This window comes from Cynoglossus semilaevis, chromosome Z (genome assembly GCF_000523025.1).
Source record: "Cynoglossus semilaevis isolate Cse_v1.0 chromosome Z, Cse_v1.0, whole genome shotgun sequence".
NCBI classification, from domain to species: Eukaryota; Metazoa; Chordata; class Actinopteri; order Pleuronectiformes; family Cynoglossidae; genus Cynoglossus; species Cynoglossus semilaevis.
The window spans coordinates 8,822,688-8,839,820 of NC_024328.1; the positions used below are offsets into that span (position 1 = coordinate 8,822,688).

The 17,133-nt window shown below is 38.1% G+C and overlaps 1 protein-coding gene across 2 annotated transcripts in view; it reads left to right on the forward strand.

The window, feature by feature from the left end:
- gpat2 (glycerol-3-phosphate acyltransferase 2, mitochondrial) overlaps positions 1 to 17,133 on the forward strand; it is a 72,487-nt gene that overhangs the window by 48,010 nt on the left and 7,344 nt on the right. Inside the window, exons 3-19 of one of the 2 annotated variants that reach the window (XM_008336169.3) lie at positions 551 to 647; positions 3,267 to 3,353; positions 4,438 to 4,508; positions 4,665 to 4,775; positions 5,211 to 5,333; positions 6,441 to 6,540; positions 7,288 to 7,421; positions 7,602 to 7,701; positions 9,842 to 10,024; positions 10,702 to 10,800; positions 11,037 to 11,116; positions 13,625 to 13,752; positions 13,857 to 13,927; positions 14,195 to 14,352; positions 14,461 to 14,564; positions 15,608 to 15,792; positions 16,272 to 16,349. In XM_008336169.3, the coding sequence (XP_008334391.1) occupies positions 582 to 647; positions 3,267 to 3,353; positions 4,438 to 4,508; positions 4,665 to 4,775; positions 5,211 to 5,333; positions 6,441 to 6,540; positions 7,288 to 7,421; positions 7,602 to 7,701; positions 9,842 to 10,024; positions 10,702 to 10,800; positions 11,037 to 11,116; positions 13,625 to 13,752; positions 13,857 to 13,927; positions 14,195 to 14,352; positions 14,461 to 14,564; positions 15,608 to 15,792; positions 16,272 to 16,349 (1,878 nt within the window). In that variant the 5' untranslated portion in view covers positions 551 to 581. The remainder of the gene's footprint in view (positions 1 to 550; positions 648 to 3,266; positions 3,354 to 4,437; positions 4,509 to 4,664; positions 4,776 to 5,210; positions 5,334 to 6,440; positions 6,541 to 7,287; positions 7,422 to 7,601; positions 7,702 to 9,841; positions 10,025 to 10,701; positions 10,801 to 11,036; positions 11,117 to 13,624; positions 13,753 to 13,856; positions 13,928 to 14,194; positions 14,353 to 14,460; positions 14,565 to 15,607; positions 15,793 to 16,271; positions 16,350 to 17,133) is intronic. The other variant, XM_008336170.3, reaches the window with a different exon arrangement.

Below are 17,133 nucleotides of genomic sequence, written 5' to 3' on the forward strand. Positions count from 1 at the left end.
AAGGGGGGGGTTGAACCGCTATTTGTCTGATCCGTCGCCTAGGACCTGTTTGCCTTGGGAGACCCTACCAGGGGCGTTAAGCCCCCGACAACATAGCTCCTAGGTTCATTCGGATACTCAAACCCCTCCACCACGTTAAGGTTGTGATTCAAGGAGAGGAGCATTAAAACAGTGAATCAAAATATTGGTGTTAAAAGATTGTAGTGGCTCAAATGTTTGTTGTGGTAAAACATTGTTCAGAAAAACTAGCTGAAATCTCCTGACTGTGCTGAAATATATTTTGTCCTATGAGAAAAATTTACATTTTCTTTTGTGTAAAAATGCTAGTTGTAGCATTTGTTTATTGTTACCAATATTCAATTTATATCTATTTTTATTTTTTTATTTCTTGATCCTCTATAATTACCCTCCCAAACATAACCTTGTGCTCAAGTTCACATTTGTTCAAAGGACATCATACACGAGAAGCTCTGAACGCAGCTGCCCACTCACAGTTTTTCTTTTTTTCTTATGTAGAGAATGACTTTTCTCCAAATCTTTTCTCTGGTAGGTGTCCTGGTAGCAGTCTGAAGGGCTTCACAATGATGCAGGATAAGAATGATGGGATAAATAAAGACATTTATCCAGTTCAAGGGATCAGACCTGCTGTAAGAAGAGTTCTTTCTTGATTCATTTTTCCACTGTTTTCACTTTCAGCCGCCCTTTTTTCTCCGACTTCCTGACTCAGAGGAGTCACAGTGTACAGACCTGTGTGCCTTATTCTGTTTTGGCAACAGCTTTACACTAATTAGGAAATATAATTGAATGGAGGATTTTTGAAAATTTAGTTCATGCATTTTTTTAATTAAATGATGAAACACCAGTTTCTACTGTTTGCTCAGCTCACGAGGCTGCTGGTAGACGTCCGTGTTGTCTCAGCTGTTGTATCCTATCTTTGTTTACTACCATGAATTAAGGCATTAATGGCTTTTTTCTTTATCTGATAGTATCTGTTTCATCCTTTTTTATCTCAAAACACTGCTTGAGTTTTGCATCAGCTTGTAATTTGTTGCTGTAAATCCCTGTAAATCATCATTATTTTCCAAGTCCTGCTTCTCACTTCACTGTTTTGTAATGACAACCAAGAATCTTACGCCTTTTTACTCCTTTCCTCCTCTTTTTAAATGCCTCCTGCAGTGCTCTTGATTTTAAAAAAAATCATTCTAGGACTGAATATTCTTGTTGTGTGTGAAACCATCATTGATCAACCAGGATGAGGTGTCACCGATTGCTCCCCTCAATCTTCTAAATCTTAACATTGCTTACTTTTAGTATTGCAGCAATACCAGAAACGGCTTGTAATTAATGGGTATTGTATGTCAAGTAGTGTGTCATCAGCACAAATGTGTAGAGCTCAGCAGCTGTCAGGTTTCTACACTAGTGTCTCTTTGACACAAACTGCATTGTCTGCCCTGTGTTTTCCTGCCTCAGCTGGTCATGACTGAAGTGCACTAATGGTGTGTCATGAGTCCTGTATATTCAGAGCTCTGGTGTGCAAGGCTAATGTGTTTTCCCCAGGAATTTTACCAGTCAATAAAAACATTTGAAAATCCATACAAATAATTGTGACACAAGCAAATAATAATGGAGAATTTGTATTTTCTCGGACGATTTAATAATGCTTTTATTGTAGCACAGAGCTAGAGAAATTAAATATATTTCTCATTATACAAGATAATGTTCTATCACTGCTCTTCCTATCTTTTTTTATTTTAAGGCTTGGTGCTTCATCATGCTCACAAGACATCAGTTTACCAGATAAAATCAGATTATTGGACTCACAAAAGACTGTACTGTGCACACTGCGGTTATTTGGTACTGTCAAATGTTTATGTATTAAGTATTGAGTCAGATAACATTTTTTTCTCTGTTTTAATCTTGTCTTCATTTGAACGGGACAGGACACAGTCGTCGCCGTCGTTCCCAGATCGATTTTTTTGTTCTACCTGGTGCTCAGTGCATTGCTCTGTTATAATGCTTGACTGTGTGTAATGATGCAGTATTGTGTGTAATGATGCATTGCTGCATATATTGATTTTGTTGGTCTGCTGTCAAAACAAAAAACATATACAGTATATATTACTATTCTTTGACCATGGTCAGAAAAACACACCCGCCCAGGTAATAATTGTTCACCAGAAAATGTGTTTACTAGGCCTGTTTAACCATTGTTTCCCAAAGCCTGGGTCGCGACCCTCAGGTGGAGCGCAAGAGATTTTTATGGGGTCATCTCACATCATTTTTCCTAGGAGTTTTTAAATAATGTCTATTGACCTGGGTCACAAAGGTTTGTGACTTTTAAAATATGGGTCCCCAGAAAAACAGTTTGGGAAACACTGTGTTAAACAACTCAAATGTTTAACCTAATTCAGCAGAAGTTATAGATATGAATTAATCCAGTCACCATGATTAATTCAGATAAATATTTCTAAGTACAGTGTTTTCAGTATATTGCTGGAACATAAAGATTTATATTGTGATTATAAAAATGTAAGAGCTTATCATTTTACTTTATGGAGTTGGTGGCTTTTTGTCATTATTGTGCATCTTGACAGTGGCTTGTAAAACACACAAAGAGTTGTTCAGCAGCCAAGTTACCACTGAGGTGCTCTGAGCATGGCACCGTCCCCACTCACTGCTCCTTGGGTCCTTAAAGCTGCTCAATGTTCTCGTTGGTGATGGGTTAAAAGCAGAGGTCATATTTGGTTGTGTGCAGTGGTGCTGTGTAAAAATGACAAGGAGTTCACTTTCCCTTTTTAAAGCCTTTATTGAAGCCCTGGCCTCAACTGTATCAACACTCTACAGTGCCTTGTAATACAGCACATTTGTCAATTGTGTCAGTCAGCCTGTCAGTCATAGACTTGTTTACTGTCCTGCCCTCAGTAAGGCTGGTCTAACGCAAGTCAACCGTTGTTTTGTTTTGGGTTTTGTGCTTTTAATTTAATTACACTTGTTAATTTTGACAGCCTTTGCTTTTACCCAATCATTTTACATTAGTAACATACCATATATCAGTTTTCCGGAGGAAAAATAGGTCACTCATGTTAAATGAATGCACCATCTGTGTCTTTCAGAGAAATTTCCGACACCTGGTCAAAAATAGTCCAACTCTTTTCATGTTGCCCTGCTGAAGTGGATGTTGATTCGGTTTCATTGAATTACTGTGTGCACTCTGTGTGTACTTTGTGTGTCCTCTCTCTTATTTGTCATGGCGATTGGCGATGCAGAAAAAGATGATGTTCGTGGCTCCCTGTCTGGCCAAGGTCAGACCCACCCTGGGTCAATGCTGCCACCAGTGCACTCCAGACAGAATGGTGAGTGTGGTGTGAGGGTCAAAGTGTACGTCTAAGTAAAAAAAGGCAGAAAGACAATAGAGTTCTACTCTCTGTAAATAAAACGGTTCAGTTTGAATTCTGGATTTATTTAAAAATATAATTGCATGAATAATTTGACTGACTCAATTTAGACACTGAATCTGATGTTTACAAAACTAGAACAGTGTCTAATCAGTCATGTGCAGTGTTTTACATTCTTTCCGTGGGTACTGAACCTGAGCCCTTTGTTTTGACTATTCTATTTGAGCTGCCACATTTTATAGCTTTCTTACAAATATTGAGTTTTTACAGACTCTTATGAAACCTCCAACTTTATAGTATGCTCTATACAACGTGTTGTCTATACGACAGTAATGTTGTACTAGTTCCACTTTGAAATTGCATTAAATGCTGTCAGCATGAACATTAAAAATTATCAACAATAAGCATTTCTGTATATTGCTGGAACAGTTAAAAAGGGTCATTGGTCAAGGTTAGTCAGACTTTAGGGTTCTACTTTGTTTATAAAGTGCAAGTAGTGCATTAAGGGCTCAGAATAAAAATGAGACTAAGAAACTTTATTGATTTCTCCAAGGGATTTTGGTGGCACTGATGCTTCTGCAAGAGTAGCTCAAGAAAAGCATGCTGTAATCATTAGGTTTGAGAAATAAATAGAAATTAGATGAAAAAAAAAATGTTAGTGTATAAGTGCAATATCTACATTGTAATTGGATTGACCAGAGCTGTCAATGTTTGCCCACTTTTTCACAAAAGCTATTGTGGTGGGATTAGAAGGCGTCAGTCAGGTGGCACCACGTTAGAAAAGTTAGAATTCAGATATGGGCTTTGTCTGCACAATTTCAAACTTTTATTTTACATTTACTTTTTTGGATTGGATGGATGGCTTCGTTTTTGTAACTTTTTATATCATTCTTCACCCTGGCGAATTCTAACAGCAGAATATATATATAAAAGCCCCAAAAAAGGCAAACAACTGCCACTGTGTTCCATGTGGTGTTTGTTGTTTATGTGCATTTATTAAGGACCTTATCCCTTTTATTGTATTTTTGTTGTTGTGTTTCAGTACAATAAACTTGGACAAAGCTCCTCTCTGGGTTTCCGTGACCTGCTCAGCGTCAACGAAACACAGACAAGGTTGTGATCCAGCATTAAGTAATTCTGTTTTGGCCAGTGTTGAAAATATACTGTTGTTTTTCAGTAATACGTTCTTCCCATAAATAAAATGAAATGATAATCTAGACAAATTTGTCAGTCGCTAATGTTCAAACCTTTGGCTGTTTTCTCTCATAGGTACAGAGGCTGCCTGGCGAAAAGATTTTGCTATGCTCTGTTTGTCAGCGGTTGCGAGGTTTATGCCAGCCCTGTTAGCAACAGAGTGGAGAGAGTCTGTCAGAGCAACAGGTACCCGAAAGGAAAACTAAGAAGATAAATGAGAGAAAATGTGTGAGAGGAGAATTAAGTGAATGATCAGCAGAGATACAGAAAATGAAACTTGCTCTTTCAATTCGGGAGGAAAAAGAGGAAAGGCGTGTGGCTCACGAGATAAGGGACACATTGGCACAAAATAAAGACTCTCATGAGGTGTACGCAGAGTGGATGAAGAAAAATGAGATTATTAGGAACTCTTATCACACTTTCTCCTCTTCTCCTTTAGTTTTAGACTCCTCGTTTTGTATGTGCTGCTGTCTCCGCTTTAATGTAATTAAGTTTAACCTTTACATAACCCTTCAACTTGGGGATAATGTTGTCTTACATGGAGGCGGGTTCCCTGTGTGCGCAACACAAGTGAAGGTTTGTGTGGTCCTAACCCTGCTGTCCTATGACCGTGTCTTTCAGTGTGGAGGAGGTACTTTTAGCCGAGGAAAACAAACCTGAGGGTCAACGCGGCCGAGGGCAAATCGGTCGCCTCGCACCATTCCTTCCCCTCATTAAGACCTGCATCTCCCCCAGCCATTTGAGGTCTGTGTGTTTGGTGTTTACATCATGACAGATGGGCCAAATGTTCAAAGAGTGTTGTATGTAGATTATGTTACATAAATGAGATGAGTTTTTTTTTTTTTATTGATTTAACGGGGAGGCATTTTGACCTTTCACATAGCTGAAACAAAAGATAAAAGGTTAAAACAAAACAAAAATTACATCATCACTCAAAGTAACGCAGCCCTTTTTTTATATAATAATGTTTCTTCATGAACAAAAAAGGATGCTTACTGCAGAATATTTTTTTTGCCAATATATTAGAATTTAAATGAAGTCTGTCAACTTCAGCATGTCTCACAATACATAGAAATTGTCAGAGTTGGAATCTTCTTTTGTGTACTCATCTTATTAAATCTGACATTTTACATCTCTTCAGCTCTTTTCACGCTACACGGTTGCTAAGTGATGATGTGCAAGGTTCATGTCTAGTCCAGGTTTAAACCAATATTTGAAATGCAAAGACGATGTTAAAAACCAAGACCAAAATTTTCAAACATTTTGGCTTCTAAGTGGCAGACACATGTAAATGTCCCATTAAACAGCTGGCACTGGCTGGTTAAAACCCTTGGGTGTGTGTTTTTGTGAGTGTGTGTCTGTGTGGCTATACTTGTGGGCATATTTTTAAATCCTTGAAATGAGTTTGAAGTTAAGATTAGAATAAGGGTCAAATCACAGTTACTGTGGGCATAAATATTAAGCATAAATGTCAAATATTAAACTTTATGGAACAAGGCTGTGACTTTGTGAAGTGCTCACAAAACCTTGTGTGTGTGTGCATGTGTGTGTATGTGAGTGTAATATATAACCTCTGCCTCAGTCTTAATCTTTTCATGCCATGTCTGTCCTCATTAAAGCCAACTTTTATCTTTATCATTTCATTTTTTTATTATTCCTTTCTGATCATTTTTTAAATTATTTACTTCAGCCGTGTTCTTTAACCACCACATTGTTGCACATACTTCTCTCCTTACTCTGTTTGCTGAAGCATCTGGACAATCAGTGTCACATTGACTGATGAATGTACTGCTTGTTGAGCTCACCTCATGTCATTTCTTTCTCTTTTTTTTCTCCCTACCCAATGTCTAGGTTCATGGCTTGGGTGATGCTAAAGATGTTCTCTTCTCTCTTTGAAAGCATTGTGGTCAAGCAGAACCATTTAGCAGCTCTACAAAAAGTCTCTAAAGAGGTACAAACATTGACAAACACACTTTTTTAGGTTGAAGTTGTACTTTTTTAATTCTTGAGAAAATTGAGGACAATTGACAACATTTCTTGTCGACACAATTAACTTTTTTTTTTTTTGCAACATTGGCTCCTCTCATTCCTACTTAGGCTATGGAACTAGATCGTGGTTAGACCTTTTTTTTTTTAGATGGTGAAGAGCAAAAGTTAGGCTTGGTCACATCTTTAAAATGTGAACTGTGCCTTTTCCCTAAAACATTGCAAAATCCCAAGTTTCAATAACTCCCAATTATACACTTAATTATCCTACTGAAGACCACACCACTTTAATTTCACGCTTGACTAAATAACAAGCCAATAACAGACTTCAGCTTCTGCTACAAAGGCTCCAACATTTGCATGAATTAAATGCACTCTGTTATATGATTTGAGGTGAATTCAGCGAGACGTCCTCCTGCTGAGGCACATTGTTTTCTGTGAATGTCAGCATCTAGTCAACATTTCTCTAAATGCAGCCTTTCTTCTAGCTTAGTCTGTTTAATATAAAAGAACGTACTCACCTGGTTCAGAGCTGGTCAGATTTATAGACTTGTTCCCACTCACAGTCAGAATCAGAAGCTGTGATCATCAGAAAGATTCATTATAACTGCTAATCTGTGTTTCAGTCAGCAAAGTCCACCTTTGTTGGTCATTATGAATGGATATGTTGGGAATCTGGCTCATCTAAATCCTCCTCTGTCCTGTGATTCAGGGATCTCTGCTGGTTTACATTTATGTGCGTCAGAGTGTCGTGGACTGTGCTCTCATCCCTCTGGTGCTATTCTGTCACAGTCTGAAAGTCCCGTACACTCTGTGTCCTCCACAGTTTTACATCTCCCCCCTAAGGTAATGCACCAGCCATGCAAAGACACATAAAACTGAGTAAGCGTGTTACCACTCGGCATCTTTCACCCGGAGTAACATTTAGACTTTGACTCCACCAAAGAAAGGAAAGAGGGTTCAAATTTTTAACAGAGTGTGAGATTAAAAGTTCACAGTCATTTACAGCATGATTTGTACTTGTAGATCAGTCCTGCAGAAAGTAGGTGTTTTGCTTCTACCGTCAGCAGCTGAGACACAGCAGGAAGCTGAGATGGACAGTCTGTACTCACTGGTCATGAAGTCTGTAAGTCTGACCTAAATAGTTGGTCCACTGATTGGATAAAAACTTGCATTGTTTAGATGTATATATTGATATATACATAAATATGTATGTGTGTATATATATGTGTGTCTATATGCATGTATATATGTATGTATATATTTATATATGTATACATATTTATGTATATATTTAGATGTATATATTTATACATATGTGTGTATATATGTATATATATTTTAAAAAACACTCACTGACTTGTAGACCCACACATTCTGTCTTTACAGCACACCCTACTGGGGTATTAATAACTTGTTTTTGTTTTGAGAAGTTAAGAAATGTATTCAAAGGTTAAAAATTAAGAGAAGATGTATAAAATTGCACAGTATAGTGTTTATAACCAGGGTTGTATAAACAGTTGTTGTTACTGATTACATTTACTTATTTGTTATACGTGTATTCTCTTTCCCCCTACTACTGCAGTATGTAATAAAAAAGAAGTAAATAATTGCAATTCTTAGTAACTAACTACTGATTTACAAAGCAAATACTTTAGGTTTCAACTCTACTGATACTGATAAGAAATACACTGTTGTAAATAGAAAAGCTTGATGGTGAATTAATTCAGTGTCTGAATAATGAACAAGACAAGTGATAACAAATGAAGCAGTCCTCAAAAAGGCTGCTGTCAGAACAGGACATTTGCAATATTTTTTTCCCCTCTGTTTTCTTTGTTCGGAAATGGCGAATCATTGAAGCAATCTCTTTGAACGGCATCAGTGGAATGTAAGAACAGACAGGTCTATTAACTGATGTAGTTTTGTTTAAAGTAAAAGTTTAACAACGTCGACATAGCCGCGGTGGTGCTTCTTCAGAGTGAGCACTGCAGATTCTTTTGAGCTCTTTGAGTCACAGAAGGATTTGAAGAACAGTTTTCACATATGCAAATATTCATCATTAACATTCAGAAATGATTCTGGGACTACAGTATATACCATTGACAGTCACAGCCATAGGAAAAGAAAATCATCTGCTGAAACACACACATGTACATGTTAATGTGCTTTTATAAAAACAGGGGATGGAGAGGGTGGTGCATTGTGCTTAGCTGTGTTTACTATAATTTCATTTTTACTAATTTCCTAAAACACAGTCATTTTATTTGCCCTGTCACCTCAGTCAGCTCCCTAACCAAAACACAATTGATTTTTCTTTTCTTTTCTTTTTTTTTTTTTGCTCTTTAATTCCCCAGTCCAGCCGCGTTTGCTGTACATTCTCAAAATTACAAAGGAGCTTTAGTCTTGGACTATTTTGGAGAGACAAAGAAATGAGTGGGGGTGGACAGAAAAAGAAAATAACAGTGGTTAGTTTGATTGTGTGGGTTGAAAGGATGAGCAGGTTTGATTTGGTTTTGATGATTTTGTACTTATTTACGTATTTGTTTGTGTTTTGAGGCCCATTCCCATGACAGTTTCCTCCAACTAAGTTTCTCGTAACCGACGCGTTAGTGCCTCCATTATCTGATATTTATCATCAATTAGTCTTCCCAGTCTTGTTTGAGAAGAGACCTTTGTTCCTTTTATCACTTTGCCCAAAGATGTATTTCATTTGAAGAGTTACCGCCTTCATTAAGCTCAATATTGAGGCCGACAGCTCGATAGAATGACTCAGCCTGACATTAATCTACAAGAGCCGAGCCACAGTGGAACATGAGCAGGTTGTTTACGATTGGAGCAGGAAGCTTGCTTTTTCATTTACCACCCATGTGAGGAAGCATATTGGCTATGCGTGAGAAGGCAGGCTTGTTTATTGGTTTATTTCAATGTTAATAGACCTTTATTGTTTATTGAGTGTATGTCTGTTTAGCTTCTGCTCAATGGTAATTGAATTGTTCTTATCTGCGAGAGGAAAACAGTACTTGGGGCAAGAGAAGTGTTTCCAAATGTCATGTGGTCTTTCACCCTCCACCCCTCCGCCCAATCCCCACAGTCCCCTTCACTTTCTGCTCATTGTTTCACTCATTTTGCGATCTTTGAACTTGTTCAGCCATAGCTTTTTTTTTATTAAGCTGTGACTTTTTTGTCCTTAAAATAGATGACAAGAGTTGAATGTTAAATGGGATGTCAGGAAGACCTCTAATCCCCTCTCTGTCCTCTCCGGCCAGCTGGTATGTGAGCTGTTACATGAAGGCCAGGCCCTGAGTGTTGGTGTATCGGCACTGAGCGGCCAAGGTGGTCAGTGGCTGGCTCACATCACACAGCTCATCAAAGAGGGATCTGTCCCTGACGTCAACCTTGTCCCTGTGGGCATCTCCTACGACTCTGTGCCCCAAACCAACGTGCATGTGGTACGTGTACGCACACTGAAACAGACGCACACTTAACGAGAGCCGTCATTAATAGTAGTGTCCTCAAAGACCAATGGACAAGTGGTTTGAGGACAGGGTGAGATGGACTTGGACAAGTGCATACTGTACCATAAAAGAAGATGTACTGTAAAAGATACAACAGTGAGATAAATACACAAATGCGCACCATTAATTATTTTACAATTTAAATTTTGCTGCTTTAAAATATATTATGTTATAAATGTTTAGGTATATGAGAATTTTTGATTGAATGTCAATGGGAACAATGCACGAAACTAACAATAGCTAATTTAGCCTGTTTTAAACTGTGTCCCATTGTCATGAATAAATAAAACCTGTATTGATAATATTGAAAAAATAATATTGTAATCCCCGTGAATATATTTAGGTTTTGTTTGCATTATTATTAAAATAATAATAAACTAATAAACTAATAATCTCTGTTGGTCTCACACATTACTGATGATACACAAAATATCCAAAAACGCTGTTTTATTAACTCCCAGTTAGCGTCAATGGTAGTGGATGTTATGTTTGGTCAATAATCATGAGGATGTTGTGATTCATGTACAGCACACAGCTGATGTGCACACACTCTTTTAGTTATAGAACTTTAGTTGATGGATTTACTGTTGGAATGTTGTGTGTCCTTGCAGGTCGGTCTGAGAACACTGCTTCACTGGCTCTGGTCCGTTTTGTGGAGACGACCAACAGGAAGTGTGAGGATCCAATTTGCTCAGCCCTTCTCTCTAAAGGTGCACACGCTGACGTACATAAAAGACTCATTTATCCTAGGCATTTGTGGTTTCCAGTGTTTTCGTCTGCCGACCTCTAAAAACCTCTAATATGACACTATCTTGCACATCATAGCAGTTTGGGGGAACAGTTGTTGTCAGCAGTTCAGCGTATATTTTGCTTTCAAGGTTCCACTTTGGAGGTTTTTTTATCCTTTATTCATTTTTCCTTTGTGTTTGCATTTTTCTGCCTGTAGGAGATGTTAGATTCAGATAGGTGCAGAGTAGACTGGCTCCCTCTACAGGACTTGTTGATGCCTGCCATCCTCAACAATGGGTAATTAAAACTACCTGTGTATGTGTGTACCTGTAGGGATAAACGAGCATTGTTACTAAAAAAAAATGAACACATCACGACAACCATTTGCTGTGATACTACGTTCTGCAAAATTAAAATGTCTTTACACTGGCACTGATAGCAAATTGTAAAAGTTTTTATCCTCTTGAGTCTGTCTAATTATCATACAATCTGCCAGGGAAAGGACAACTAGAAAATATCATCACACTCAGCCAGTGTCTGGTTAGCTGCTGCAGAGCAATGTGGCTGCTAGATTAAAAAAAATGGAAACAAAGAACTGCAGTGTGTACTCACTGAGCCTCTAAAGGCTCTATACTCTACACCTGCTTCAGAGTCCAAGAAATATGTTGTGTTGCAGCAGTGCATGAACAGGTTAGTATCCAGATTCACAGTCACTTCAAACATCAGGCTGATGACTGGAATGTAACTGGTATTATTTAGGGGAACAGACAGACTTGACAGTTTCTGTTACTAGTGCCTAGTTGTGATGCTGGTGTTTTAGATGTTAGAGTCTGACACTTGGACGATTTTCCCCAAGGGTTTATGGTTTTAACCCTTTTTTTTCCACATTAAGACTATACTGTCGACTACATCAAACAAATGGTGGCAATGCATTATGACTGCACTTTGTGAATGACGTACAGAGCATCAATCTTAAATGTGGCTGCACATACGGTCTGTGAACATTGTTGTAGGTTATAGAGCAGCACATTCTTCTGCTCAGACTGTTAATCCCAGTGGTGGTGCATGCAGTTGTGGAGAATGATTTCTCGTTCCCTCATTACCTGTCAGTCCAAGTTTGGATTCAGCCTTACAGCCTGCTTGTTCCTGTCATGTACATGATCTACATAAATAATATCAACAGTCATCCTTTGCTCCATATGTGTCAAACGTAAGGAGCCTAAGGGCCCAATGCGGCCCGCCAAGCCGTTTTGTGGGGCTGGTGGGAGCTTAAACAGAATTCAGTAAAGTTCATGCAGCAGAGTTTCTTAACCTGAGAAATAAAATAAAAAAACAATTTTATTACACAAATCATATTTGTAGCTTGAATAAATAATAATCAATTGCAGAAACATGTATTAGTCTGTTATGGAGTAGTTACATCTATACCAGTGGTGCCTGACCTTCTTTGTTCCAAGGTCTGGTCAGCCAGTACCACCTGTTACTACGGCCTGGTAGCACTGTGCTGAGCATTGAAGGATCATTAAATTTTCAAAAATAAAACATCCTTTAGACTCTATTCTGTTTGTATCAGAGTCTGAATGACCTGTTATTTTTAAAATATTGCCAGATTATCTTTAAATAAAGAAAGTAAATGGATATGACTGGGCTTTAAATTAAGTAAATTAGTAAAAATTAAGTACGTTTTTTCACTGTGTCCCACTGCGGCCCGGTACCAAATGACTTATGGACTGGTACCAGTCCACAGAATCTGAACAGTCTTCTATTTAAAACTGGCCCTTCAAGGGGAATAGTATTGTAAATATGGCCCCGGGTGAAAATGAGACATCCCTGCTTTAGTCGTTCCTATACGTTGCATTGAACTTCAGTGAAAAATACGACACTAAAAACACTGTGTGAAAGGGGTCAGAACAACCTCAGCATTTTAGTTTGTAATTATGCCACACAACTGTGAGAACATAACCAGAGTCTCAAAGGATTGTTTTTAACATCTTGTGTATTCTGTAACGCTGAGGGTGGAGATTGTTTTGAGTGTGAAGGGATAGCTAATTAGCAAGGTGTTAATAAAAAAAGTGCTTGGTAAATGTACATCTCTCACCTCCACAGCTGAGGAGCATATATAACACTTTTATCACTGCAGCCAGCCTCGAACCACCTGCTAATAAAATGCGGTGTGTACGCCATATTTTTTTGTTTTAGTGATACAGCTGCAGTTATAAAGTTACTTTTCTGCACGTACTGAATCCTTGGAGATGTTAAACACACACAAACACTAAATGTGTTTGACTGAATTTTGTTTTGTTTCTGTCTCATCCTGAAATTTCAGCATCTATAGTATTCTGTTCTTATAACAGTTTGGTTCTTTAAAGTTAATCATCAGCACAATTATGTAATTTTTTAATAAACAATCAAAATGTGTTGTAAAAATCATTACCACTTTGTCAGACCTTTTAGAGAAAAAACAAAAAGAAAAGCTAATGTAATTATACAATTATAAACTAGATTCAAAGTGAACATCCATAGTCTGGTTTCTTCCCACAGTCCAAAACCATGCAGACTGGCTGCAGACCCCCAACCGTGACCATGAAGTGTTAGAAAAGGAATGAATGAAAAATTATTAATTTTACCGTGACGTTTTTCAGATTTTTGAAGGTTCCTGAGAGTGTGAAAAATTACATCATATGGACAGGAGCCTTATTTCACTGCATTTTTAAATATTCTATCATTATGGCAAGTGTTCCATTCAGAAGTTATAATTAGTCAGTCTGGCATCTTTTGCTCGTTATCTCATATTTTCTTCTTTAGAACTGTGAGTGTATTTGGACGGAGGAGGATGTCATGGTTCCTGCCTTCTCATTATGCATCTGATCCCAATGAGCCAGAGGACCCAAGGAGAGACCTGAGTGTGGCTGTCATCCTCCACCTCCTCTTCTGTACGTGCAGGATTATCCATCTCTGCTGAGTCATTAAAAATAACAAACTTTATAAACTTAGGTAATTAATGCATGTATGTGCTCACGTTAGCCTCTCTTTTCAGTGGTAAATTCCTACACGGCCGCCATGTCAACCAGCCTGGTGTCCAGTGTTTTGCTCTACAAACAAAGAAAGGTACAGGTCTGATTACCAACCTGTGTCGCTATGTGTGTTATCCCAATCATTTTTGCTCTTGTTATCGTCAGTGTTAAAACCTGCGCCTCCAAGGATCAATCAGAACTCTAAGAGGAACATAAACTGAATTGGATTTCCTGCCAGCTCATTGGAGTGTGACAGTGATTTTACTGAGTCACAGCCACCAGTGTCTCAACAATGTCACCAGATGGTAATGCTCACGTCAGATTGTGGAGCTATAACTTCTCCATGCTCTGCTCCATTCAGGGCGTGAGTCTGTCTATCCTGTGTGGCGATGTGACTTGGCTCACTGAGGAAATGTTGTTCCGGAACAGAGATGTTGGTTTTGGGGGAAGTATAGCGGATGTTGTCCGCTATTCCCTCTCTCTGCTCGCACCATACATCATTGTATTGATGCCATCCAGGTCGTTTGTTGTTTTTGTTTTTGTATTTTTCATTAAATTTTGATAATGATATCAGATAATTAATCAAAACCTAAACTTTGAACTTTTAAATTTGGTTTCTTCTTTTAGTAAGGACCCCTACATTGTGCCCCGTCCCTCACTCCACGCCATTCTTCACCTGAGTCTCCAAAGGCAGACTGTACTTCAGACCTTTATATCAGAAGTCGTTGGTGGTGAGTAAATTTTTTTTTTTTTTTTGTGACGCTGCACAAAATGTGTCTGTTTTTTCCATGGCTGTCACTGTCGGCATGGATTAAATAGAAGACGATAAATGAATGACTCAAGTTCCAAACGACATTACCTCACGTATATAAAATAGACATAAAAAGAATGTGTAAAATTAAAAGGCAGGGAGAGTACTTCACCTGGAAGACTCACCAACTCAGAACTCAAGGTTAAAGCCTGCTTTTAAATAGCTGCAGAACTTTTTTAATTAAAATCTTATTCAAAAAGATACAATTCATGCATTTGAAACGAAGATAAACAGATTTATATTTCACCCCGGAATAAATTGTTTTTACATCAGTATGAATAAATCTTTCTGCCAAATGAAAGAGATATTGGTTAGAGGTAATATTGTCTACAGATCGGCTCTTTATACTGGAGAGAAGTTTTTTTTTTTTTTTCTGTGGTCCACTTTGGCAACTGCCTTCAGATGACACTTACCATTCAGTTAGAGATCAGATTTTCTTGACTTTAAAGAAGCACACCTATGATATATATACATATGTATAAACTCAAGCTTTTTCCTTTTTCACATGTTGTTCAGACAAGTATCAAATAATAAAAAGTTGTAGTGACGGCCTTCTCATGACCCACAGAAAGGTTGTTAATTTGAACCAGTTTACAGAACACAAGAATTTACACAAAGTATCTCAACTCAGTGAAAAAGTGGAAAAAGTTCCATGAGAAACAGATAACATCGCTAAAAAAAACCAACCGCCTGTGGCTTTTCCTCTGCTGCTGTTGTGAGACAGACGGGATCAGGACATCTGATAACAACGCTTGATAACATGACCCTGAAAATGACACACATATTTGCCAGAAATAAAAAATGTACAAAAGTATAAACAGATAAAAACCTGCTGTTTAGTGAAAGTCTTACGTCATAAAGTTTGTGAAGAATGCTTTTGTGGTTGAATATGTTTTTACTTTGTTGAATTTAGTCACATTCCCTGTATGTGCGTGATCAGTCTGAGCTGTATTCTGTTCCCAGCGTGCGCAGTGTCTGCGATGCTGTCCAAGGTTTCTGCCAGTGGCATCAGCTACGTGGTCAGGGGTGGCAGGGCAGACGGAGCGGAGGTTAAAGGTGTCACAAGGTTTGATGTGGTGCTGTGCCAGTCCGAGCTGATTGAACATGCCCTGCAGCTCTGCCATCTCTTGTCTCCAGGCTTATTGCCAGTGAGTTTTAATTTGTTACACACACACACACACACACCTGGTGTTTCTTATTTAGTGTGTGTTCAATGGAGTTGAGTCATTTATTTAGCTTGAGATCGGTGTATCTGTGTGGACAAGTGTATGAACGTATGTGTGTGTGTGTGTGTGTGTGTGTTTCTTATTCTGTGCTTTATTGTGCTCTGCATGGGTACAGAATCCTCAATCGGAAATGCTTTATCTTTTTTTTGCCAACTTTCATTTGAGCAGCTTCTCTTTCTTGTCTCTTCTGCTCTCAGCTCTGCTCTTCCGTGTATCACCTCCTTTCTCCTCCCTCCAGGGCATCTATCGTTCTCCTCCTTTGATGTCTTCAGCATTGACTACTCTCCTCATGCACTCCGTCAGCTGAATTTTTAGATACTTGATGGATGAACTGACGTCTGTTATGCCCATGACCTTTCTCCACCATAGAGCTGACCGCTGCTTTCTTCCTCTTTCTCCAGCCCTGTCAGTCATCCAAGAGTTTTGCTTTGGATGCCATTCACAGCCTGGTTCGCTGTGGTATCTTGATCATGGAGGAAGTAAGAGCACTTTTCTAAAAAAATTTGAGTGTTTTATATTTTATTATTACTACGACTATCAATATTGATTATGTCTTATAAATTCTCCTATGGATTTTGATTTGGTAAGGAAACACATTTTTTGGTTTGCATTAACTCTGTACTGGAGTTAGTTTAAACAATTTAGATTTTTTTTTGACAAAATTACAGTTGCATGAAAAAATAACAGTTCCTCTGCAGAAATCAAAATGTTAGAATAAAAACACTTGCAGTTATCAACTTTTATAAACTGACTGAAGTAACTACATTTTTAATAACAAAGTGTGTGAGGAAACTAGGCAGCCTTTATCTGTCTGGCTGAGAGTATCATGGAATTTGAAAAACAGAATTACTAAGCAAGCAGACTAACAATTCCAAGGATTCAGATCATTGAAAGGAGCAGTTTCCTTAACATAAGTTCTTCCTAAGTTTTAGAGCAGGTAAATGAGGAATAACAGGATTCAGAGAAGATAAAATTAGTTGAAGGGCAGATCTTACTGAAGGTGTTGCTCTCGTGGTTACTAAGTTTACTGTGTTGTTTTAAAATTATCTGAGCTCAAAACATAAACTCTAGACCAGTGTTTTTCCAACTTTTTCTACTCTGTACCGCCTGAGAAAACCTTGATCTCTCTGAGTACCACCATGACGACCAACATTAGAATATAGCAGCATAGACCTTCACTATTAGCTTCCACCACAGGAGAGATGTTTAGAAATGTTTAGAAATATGTTTATGTTTAAATGTGGTATTAATCGTACATGGTAT